We start from the raw sequence: 10,321 nt of genomic DNA, 5'->3' as shown, positions 1-10,321 counted from the left end.
AATAAAAGAAAAATTTATATCAAGTTGTAGAGGTAAGAGAATCCCAAGTCCGGATCAGATAAACCAAGATTGGTAGACAGGTCCGGTAGGTAGACAGGCAGGCAGATAATAGAGCAGGCCACTGGCTCAAGTCCAAAGAACAGGAGACTGGAGGACGAGCCAGATGCAAGATCCAGACCCATCAGAAAGGAAGCAAATTTTGCCTGAGTGTCCATTATAGTGGAAGCAGGCCACAGTCACAAGGAAATATCCTCTCAATTGATTGGCTGCTCATGGTCAATCATCATCATAGAGTTAACTACAGTGTTCAGAGTCAATCATCATAGAATTACCTACAATTTATTAGATCTCACCATGGGGATCACCATATCTCAACTGTCAAACTCCTAGGAATTCTGGCCCAGTCAAGTTGAACCCAAACCTTAATGATTACCATCACTCATTAGACAAATATGAGGGGGTTTCAAAAAGTTGGTGGAAAAATGGAATGAAAAGATCATGGGATTTTTCTGCCCACTTTTTGAAGCCTTTCATATACAGTTACCCCATGAGATAGGGCTCTCTGGCCTACACAATGTATACATCTCATGTAATAGCTCCATGGTCTGTCCAGATATATGTCGGTAAGCTAGACTTTACTCCTGACACCACCCTTGCTTCAGCTTCCATATCCATGGCATCCTGTTGATTTTATCTCCTAATGTATTGAATGCATTGACATGTCTCTGCCTTCATCCCTACCTTAATCCAAGGGATCATGTGCCCTAGCCCAATTGGACTGTTCCATCCACTGTAACCTTCTTCCTTTATGTTCTCTGATCCAGTGTTCCTTGTGATCTGGAAATATGATCATTTCACCTCCGCATGACTTACTACTGCTCTTACAAAAAGACACACTGATTCTAGGTAGCTTATACGGCTCTATGCTCTGGCCCCACCCACTTCACAGGCTTCACCTATGAAGGTACACTCTTGCACCCTCTGTCTCAGCCTCTCTGACTTTATCTCTGCCCCTCACACTCGTCCACTCCCTCTTAACTAGGGTGTTGCCATTGCTGACACCTGTCCTACTCTCCTCCCTTGTTCACTGAATGGACTCCCATTCATCCTTGAAGTCATGTGCTACTACGGTCACTCCATGACACTGGGGACTAGGTCAGTTTCAGTTTACAGTTCTGTCCAATTTACTGCTTAACAAATCACACAAGTTAGAATAACACCCTTCTACAGTTCTTAACTATTGTATACACACTTGTCAGGGTGTCTTCTATGTACTAACCCATTTAATACCACAATAAAAATGTAGGAAAAATGTTATTATCATCCTCATTTTCGTATCTAAGGAAACTTGGGGCATGGTAAGGTTGAGGAATTTACTTAAGGTTCCAAAACTAGTAAATGGTTGCATTAATGTTGGTAACTCAGGCAGATTGGCTGAATGTGTTTGTCTTAACTATTAAACTAGATTGTTATTTTTATATTTATTAAATGGATATGTATATATATGTATATATACATATGTATATAAGTGTGTGTGTGTGTGTGTGTGTATATACACACACACTGGGTCTTAACCTTCTGTTGGATCTTTTTTTGTATGCAATTGGAAAAGAGTTGCACATTGTAGAAGGTTTAAGTATTTTATAGTCTGACATAACCAATAATAGTGTCCATTTATTCAGTACAGATTGTGCCAGGTGCCCCACATTCTCTCATTTAATCTTTACAACAACCAAACAGTACAAGTAATAAATTTCTATTTTATGAGTGAAGAATAATAGACTCAGAGGCCAGGCCTAAAATCTTAATCTGTCTCTAAGTGCATGTTCTTTTGTAGTTTCCTTACTGTGTGGAGGAGATAGGATTTACTCTGAGCCTTTTGGGATGCAGAAAATTTAAATAAAAGGAAAGGATAGTGCATTAAGGAAGAGCATTAAAGATGAATTCAGATTTATTAATTATAACATGTATAGCCAGATAAAAATAAAATGAAAAGTATTCCAAATGCATAAAGCCATAAAATACCAAATATTGAGTAATTAACTTAAAAAGAAATCTGTGAGTAATGTGTCTTTATCAAGCAGGCCAAAGAAGATTTGACTAGAGAGAAAGAAACAGATACCCCATGTTCTGAAATGGAAGACAGAATTTTGTCATGATTTCAAATCTACCTCAATTCATTTTAAGAACTGATGCCATTCTAGTTTAAGTTCCAGTTTTTTGAAATAGTTTAAATAATAGTACATTTTCTTTCTGAGAATAGCTAAGGTATTTATTGAATGGGAGTATTGATAGGGTTTGCATGAATGGATAGTGCAAGTTATTATAAAATCACAACATCTAGAAAAAATATAGTACTGGCACATTGAGACAAATGACTTAACAGCAGAAACTCTAGGCAGCTGTGTTCAAAGTGACTTTTCATAAGTTATGGATAAAGAACATTCATACAATGAATAGTGCTAGAGAATTGGTGAACAATTTGGAAAACAGAAAGGTAAACCTTTCCCTTGCCCACAACATCACATTGAATGAATATCAGAGAAGAATTAAATGCAAAAACCTGAATCCATTACATCCTCTTCAATACATGCATAAAAGCCCTGTTTCCTACAATGTAGGGAGACTCTCACTACGGCACACCCTTGGTTACAAGCAAGATTTGTTCCCAAGTGTGTCTTTAAGTCATTGTTGTTGTTGTCAGGTGCCATGGAGTCAGAACCGATTCATAGCGACCCTATGCACAGCAGAATGAAACAATGTCCAATCCTGGGCCAACCTCATTACCGCTGCCACACTCGATGCCATCAATGATGCCACCTGGCTGATCCATCTCGCTGGAGGTCTTCTTCTTTTTCTCTGACCCTCCATCTTACCCAGCATGATATCCTTTTCCAGCGACTGTTCCCTCCAGACAATATGTCCAAAGTATGAGAGACGAAGCTTAGCCATCCTGGCCTCCAGGGAGCACTCTGGCTGCACTTCTTCCAAAACAGATCTATTGGTTCTTTTGGCAGTCCATGCACTTTTAGTATTCTCCTCCAACACCACAATTCAAAGGCATCAATTCTTCTACAATCTTCCTTATTTACTGTCCAGCTTTCGCATCCATATGAGGCTATTGAAAATACCATGGCTTGGGTCAGGTGTACCTTAGTCCTCAAGCTGACATCTTTGCTCTTCTTTGTAAATAAGATATATTTGTAGATAAATCAGAGCAGGTGCATATGGTTCTTAGTTAGCCTGTGTACCAGCCTTTCCTTATACACTTGCCTTTTCAGTGATTTTAGACCTGCACATGCAGCAAGTGAAGGTAAGTATGATGAAGAATCTGTTGTGAATAGGGGTTGCTTCAATGCTTTCAAAGTGAGGGCAAATTTATTTAACACTAACAAGTCCTGCTGTGGCACTGTGGGTTAATGTGCCAGACTGCAAAGCTGTTTGAACTGCAAGGTTGGTGGTTCAGGTTCACCAGCTGCTCCTTGGAAACCCTATACAGGGTCGCTATGGGTCAGAACTGACTCAATGGCACTTCACAACAATAACAAAGGGCAAACAAGAGTGGTCCATAAATTGGAAGTTGTAACCTGGGGACTACAAGTGCTGTATTGAAAGAATGTAGGCAGTATGAACTTAATTTTTTTTTTTTTTTTTTTAATTAAAAGACACATAAGACTGCCCCTGTAATTTTACCAGGGGACATGAGGAGAATCACTATAAGCCTCAACCTACAGTTGATTCCTCAGAGACAAGGTCAAGCATGCTGCCAACCTCTAGGCTTTTACTCAATTCAGACCCCAGCTAGCCCTCCCAGTCACTCTCCTTCTTGGCTGGGCTCAGTAGTCCATAGGAAGTGGCCACACAGAACTCAGAGACAATACTCACGAGTCAGGTTCAGAGATGCTCAGATAGAGTTCTTCAGTCAGCTTAGCCACTTCTCAACTGTTCTCACAGGCACATGTCACCCTCTGTTCCTCAGCCTCTCGGCAATGTGGCCCTTTGACCTCTGCCCTGTTGGACTAAGTGTAGCTCTGCTGATTATGCACTCATTCTGCCAGTAGGCCTGAGTTAAAAGGCCCTCAGCTCTAGCTCCATGGATTCACAATCTTAATTAAGTTTGTCATTAGACAATGCACTGGGCCAGCAAGCTTCAGGCCTGAAGGCACTCGGCTTTTTTGCTCCATGGACTGGGAAGTTCACCTCTCTATCTTAGGTTCTTAATTCTGCTTCTCTTGCTGTCACGGCTTCTCAATCATCTTTTGTCATCTCTGGTGGCATGGTTTTCTGTCTCCTGAGTTGAGGAAATTCAACACAGGGGACTCATATCCGAAGGACATGCTCCATTCCTGTCTCTCATCTCTTGATGGCAGTGTGATTCCCCCGCTTTCTGCATCTGAAACACCTTATTTTAAACCTAGTGTGATGGCAAGATTGACCAATCCCTCATTAGGGTTCCATATACCTCATTTGCATGGTCCCACCCACAAGGCCACCACTCATCAGTTTCTCATATTATTGCAGCGAATGTGTTGCTGGAAGCTATGTCACCTGCATTTTAAATACCATTAAGTTTGACCATGAAGCTCTTTTGGTTCTCTAGGATAACCACTAGAGTGCTAATCACAAGGTTGGCAGTTCAAACCCACCAGTTACTTGACAGAAGAAAGATGAGGATTTCTGCTTCCCTAAAAATTTACAGCTTTTGGAAACCCTATGAAGGGTCACTCTGAGTTAGAATCCAATTGACAGTACCTAACAAAAACAATAGGTTCACTCATAGTGGACAGGTTTCATTGGAGCTGAAGACTGACAGACTAGGAAGAAGAGACAGGCCACATCTGAATGGTTAGATACTGAAAACCTTATGAACAGCACTGCAACATTGTCTGATATAGTGCCAGAAGACGAGCCCCTCTGGTTGGAAGACACTCAAAATACAACTGAGGAAGAGCTGCCTCCTCAAAGTACAGTTGACCATGATGATGTGGCAAACAATAGAGTAAAACCTTTGGGACCTCCATTTGCTGATGGGGCACAAATGAAGAGGAACAGCTATGAACCTCCATTAATAATTGGTACATGGAATGTATGAAGTATAAATCTAGGAAAATTGGAAGTTGTCAAAGATGAAATGGAATGTGTAAACATTGATATCCTTGGCATCAGTGAGCTGAAATGCGCTTGTATTGGCCATTTTGAATCTGACAATCACATGGTTTACGGTCCTGGGAATAACAAATTGAAGAGGAATGGAGTAGCATACAACATCAAAAAGAACAGATCAAGATCTGTCTTGAAGCACAGGGGCTGTCTGTGATAGGATAATATCCATATGCCTACAAGAAGACAAGTAAATAACACTATTATTCAAATTTACCCACCAAACGTTAAAGCCAGTGATGATGAAATTGAAGAAATCTTCCAATTTCCTCTGTCTGAAATTGATCAAACATGTAATCAAGATGTATTATAATTACTGGTGATTGGAATGCAAAAGGTGGAAACAAAGAGGAAGGGTCAGTAGTTGGAAAACATGGCCTTAGTGTTAGACACAATGTTGAAGATCACATGATAGAATTTTGTAAGACCAATGATTTATTCATTGCAAGTACCTTTTTTCAACAACATAAACAGTGACTAAACAAGTGGAACCCCATCTCAAGAATCATATTGACTACATCTGTGGGAAGAGATAATTGAGAAACTCAGTATCATCAGATAAAATAAGGCCAGGGGCAGACTGTAGAACAGATCATCAATTGCTCACATGCAAGTGCAGACTGAAGCTTAAGAAAATTTAAACAAGTCCACAAGAGCCAAAAGATACTAAGAATACATTTACCTAAATTTAGAGACCATCTCATGAAAAGATTTGATGGATTCACCACTAATGGCCGAAGAATAGTTGTTTGATATTAAGATCATCATACATGAAGAAAGCAAAAGGTCATTAAAAAGACAGGGAAGAAAGAAAAGATAAAATGGATGTCAGCATAGACTCTGAAACTTGCTCTTGAATGTAGAAAGCTAAAGTGACTGAAAGAATTGAGGAAGTAAAAGAGCTGAGCAGAACATTTCAAAGGTAGCTCAAGAAGACAAAGTGGTATAATGAGATACGCAAAGACTTGGAGCTAGAAAACCAACAGGAAAGAACACGCTCATCATTTCTCAAGATGAAAGAAATTAAGAGAAAATTCAAGCTTCAGGTTGTAATATCGAAGGATGCTATGGGCAAAATGGAGTCCTGATGTGGCACTGTGGACTAATGTGCTAGACTGCAAAGTTGGTTTGAACTGCAGGCTTGGCAGTTCAAACTTACCCACTGCTCCTTACAAGCCTTATATGGGGTTGCTATGGGTCAAAGCCGACTCGATAGCACGTGATAGCAACAACAATGGACAAAATAATCACTGTGGCTTTGTAGGATAAGTACTAAACTGCTAACCACAAGGTCAGAAATTCGAGCCCACCAGCTACTCCTTGGGAGAAAGATGAGCCTTTCTGCTCCTGCAAAGATTTAGAGCCTCAGAAAACCCTACACAGGGTAATTATGAGTTACGAGTTGGAATCAATCTCATAACACTTAACAACAATGTGGACAAAATATCAAATGATGCATAAAGCATCACAAGAAAAGATGATCATTATACAGAGTCACTGTACCAGAAAGAATTGGTTGCTGTTTAACCATTTCACAATTTACCATGCTATCAGGAACTGATGGTATTAAAAGAAGTCCAGACTGCACTGAATGCAATGGCAGAAAACAAGGCTTCAGGAATTGCCAAAAGACAAACTGAAATCTTTCAACAAACGGATGCAGCGCTGCAGGCACTCACTTGTCTATGCCAAGACATTTGAGAACAGCTATCTGGCCAACTGTCTGGTAGTGTAGTGGTTACGAATCGGGCTGCGAACCACAAGGTCAGCAGTTCGAGACTACCAGCGGTTCCACGGGAAAAAGATGAGGCTTTCTGCTCCCTTAAAGATTTACAGCCTCAGAAACCCTAGATTATTCAGAGACAATTGTCACAATACATCGACAGGGAGCTGCCACCAGACACTCAAGCTGGATTCAGAAGAGGACATGGAACTAGGGATCTCATTGCTCACATCAGACAGATTTTGGCTGAAAGCAGAGAATACTAGAAAGATTTTACTTGTGCTTTATTGACTATGCAAGGATATTCAAATGTGAGGTTCGTAAAGAACAAAAACACAAAAATTAAAAGTAAAAGTAGGGATAACATTCCAAAGAGAGGTGACCCAATGGAATGTGAAAATCATCATACAATATCTTTGATATCCCAAGCTAATAAAGTTTTACTAAATGTAATACAGAAACTCTGCAAGCATACATTGACAGAGAACTTCCAAAGGTTCAAGCTGGATTCAGAAGAGGCTGTGGAATGAAAGATATCATTGCTGATGTCCGATGGATCTTGGCAGAAAGCAAAGAATATCAGAAAGATGTTTACCTGTGCTTTATTGACTATGCAAAGGCTTTCAATTGTGTGGATCATGATAGAAACATTGTGAAGTATGAGTATTCTGGAACACTTAACTGTGCACATGAGGAATCTGTACATGGACCAAGAGGTAATTAATTATTCGAACAGAACATGGGAACACTGAATGGTTTAAAATTAAGAAAGGTATGAGACAGGGTTGTATTCTTTCACCATAACTATTCAACCTGTATGCTGAGCAAATAATCTGAGAAGCTCGCGTATATAAAGAAAAACATGGAATCAAGATTGGAGAAAGACTCATTAACAACCTGTGATACGCAGATGATACAACCTTGCTTGCTGAAAGTGAAGAGGACTTAAAATACTTATTGATGAAGATCAAAGAGCACAGTCTTTGGTATGGATTGTATCTCAATGTAAAGAAAACAAAAGATCCTCACCACTGGACCAATAAACAACATTCTTATCAACGGAGAAAAGATTGAAGTTGTCAAGGACTTCATTCTTCTTCTTCTTCTTTATTTTTTTAAGTTTTTATTGTGAGGTTTACATGGGAGAGCATCAGCTTTACACTCATCCTATCATATTTTGTTTCTTTGCAATGATTACAGTCTCCTCCATACATCATCAAATAACAAAAGGGTACACCACACAGGCCCGCCCCCAGCCACCATCACACAGCCTTTCTCCCTCCCTGAGTCTAGTGTCCCCAGCCGCTCAGTCTGTCCATCTCATCATCTCTGTTTCCATCCCTGGCGTCACTGCCTCTCAGAGTAGGGTCCCACTCTACATTCTTCTCACTTGATGGTCCCAGTGACCTCCCCTCCTGGGCTGTTGTAATGCCTTTTTCAATGCTGTCATTGTTACTATAGAGGAATCCAACTGATTTTTGTATGTTGATGTTATACCCTTCCACTTTGCTGAATCTTCCAATGATGTCTAGTAGCTTTTCTACTGAGCCTTTGGGGTTTTCTATGTATAGGATCTTATCATCTGCAAATAGCAAGAGTTTTATTTCCTCTTTGCCAATTTGGATGCCTTTAATTTCTCTTTCATGCTGTATAGCTCTGGCTAATACTTCCAAAACAATATTGAAAAGCAGTGGTGACAAAGGGCATCCTTGTCTGATTCCCGTTTGCAGAGGAAAGGATTTCAGTTTCTCTCCATTGAGAGTAATGTAGATTATTTGTTTTGTATATATGCTATTGATTATGTTGAGAAATTTCCCTTCAATTCCTACTTGTTTGAGTGTTTTAATCAGGGATGGATTTTGGATTTTGTCAAATGCCTTTTCTGCATCAATCGATATGATCATGTGGTTCTTTTCCTTTTTCTTATTTATGTGATGGATTACATTTATTGTTTTTCTAATGTTGAACCATCCTTGCATCCCTTTTATGAAATCCACTTTGTCATGATATATTATTTTTTGATGTGGTGCTGGATTCTGTTGGCTAGGATTTTGTTGAGAGTTTTTGTGTCTATGTTCATGAGGGATATTGGTCTGTAGTTTTCTTTCCTAGTGATGTCCTTCCCTGGTTTTGGTATGAGGGTTATACTTGCTTCATAAAAAGTGCTAGGAAGTTTTCCATCCTCTTCTATATTTTGGAATAATTTGAGTAGAATTGGTGACAGCTCTTTCTTGAATGTTTGGTAGAACTTACCAGTGAAGCCATCTGGGCCTGGACTTCTTTTGGTTGGGAGTTTTTTGATGACCTGATCAATTTCTTCTTTTGTTATGGGTCTGTTCAAGTTTTCTGCTTCACTCTGTGTAAGTATAGGTAGGTCATGTTTATCTAATAATGCATCCATCTCTTCTAAGTTTTCGAATTTGTTTGAGTACAACTCTTCATAGTATTCTGTTATTATCCTTTTGATTTCGTTTGGTTCCGTTGTGACATTGCCCATGTGGTTTCTAATGTGAGTTACTTGTGTCTTCTGCCTCTTTTCTTTTGTTAGGTTTGCCAATTTTGTTAATCCTTTCAAAGAACCAGCTTCTTGTCCTGTTGATTCTTGCTACAGTTTTTCTGTTTTCCATCTCATTTATTTCTGCTCTCATCTTTATTATTTCTTTTCTTTTGGTGACTCTAGGTTCCCTCTGTTGGTCAGTTTCTAATTGTTGCAGATGCCATGTTAATATGTTAATTTTGGTTCTTCCTTCTTTTTGGATATGTACATTTATTGCAATAAATTGTCCTCTCAGCACCACTTTCGCCGTGTCCCAAAGATTTTGGCATGTTGTGCTTTCATTCTTGTTTGTTTCTAGGAACTTTATGAATTCATGTTTAATTTATTTTTTTACCCACTTTTCAGCAGGGTGTTGTTCAATTTCCATGCATTCAACTTTATTTCCTTTAGTCTTCTTGTTGTTGATTTCTAGTTTTATAGCATTGTGATCTGAAAAGGTACTCTGTAGTATTTTGATATTTGTAAATTCATGGAGGTTTGCTTTCTGACCTAACACATGATCAATTCTGGAGAATGTTCCATGTGCACTGGGGTAGAAAGTATATTGTGCTGTTGTTGGGTTGAATACTTTGTACACGTCTATGAGGACAAGTTGGTTGATTGTGCTGTTTAGTTCCTCTGTGCCTTTGTCAAGTTTCTTTCTGGTTGTTCTGTCCCTTTTTGAAAGTGGTGTATTAAAATATCCCAATGTAATTGTTGTTGTTGTTGTCAGGTGCCATCGAGTCGGAACCGACTCATAGCGACCCCATGCACAGCAGAACAAAACAATGCTCGATCCTGGGCCAACCTCACCACCACTGCCACCCCCGAGTCCATCAATGATGCCACCTGGCCGATCCATCTCGTTGGGGGTCTTCCTCTTTTTCTCTGACCCTCCACCC

The 10,321-nt window shown here is 39.6% G+C and overlaps 1 protein-coding gene across 1 annotated transcript in view; it reads left to right on the top strand.

Annotated features, from left to right (window-relative positions):
- The window catches only part of GRM8 (glutamate receptor, metabotropic 8), a 1,194,828-nt gene that overhangs the window by 714,738 nt on the left and 469,769 nt on the right, over positions 1 to 10,321 (top strand). Inside the window, exon 9 of the mRNA XM_006859342.1 lies at positions 2,915 to 2,928. Within this exon, the coding sequence (XP_006859404.1) occupies positions 2,915 to 2,928 (14 nt within the window). The remainder of the gene's footprint in view (positions 1 to 2,914; positions 2,929 to 10,321) is intronic.

Source organism: Chrysochloris asiatica, unplaced genomic scaffold (assembly GCF_000296735.1).
Source record: "Chrysochloris asiatica unplaced genomic scaffold, ChrAsi1.0 scaffold00032, whole genome shotgun sequence".
In the NCBI taxonomy this organism is placed as follows: Eukaryota; Metazoa; Chordata; class Mammalia; order Afrosoricida; family Chrysochloridae; genus Chrysochloris; species Chrysochloris asiatica.
The sequence above is the reverse complement of the archived record's forward strand: the minus strand, read 5'-3'. Positions and strand labels throughout refer to the sequence as shown.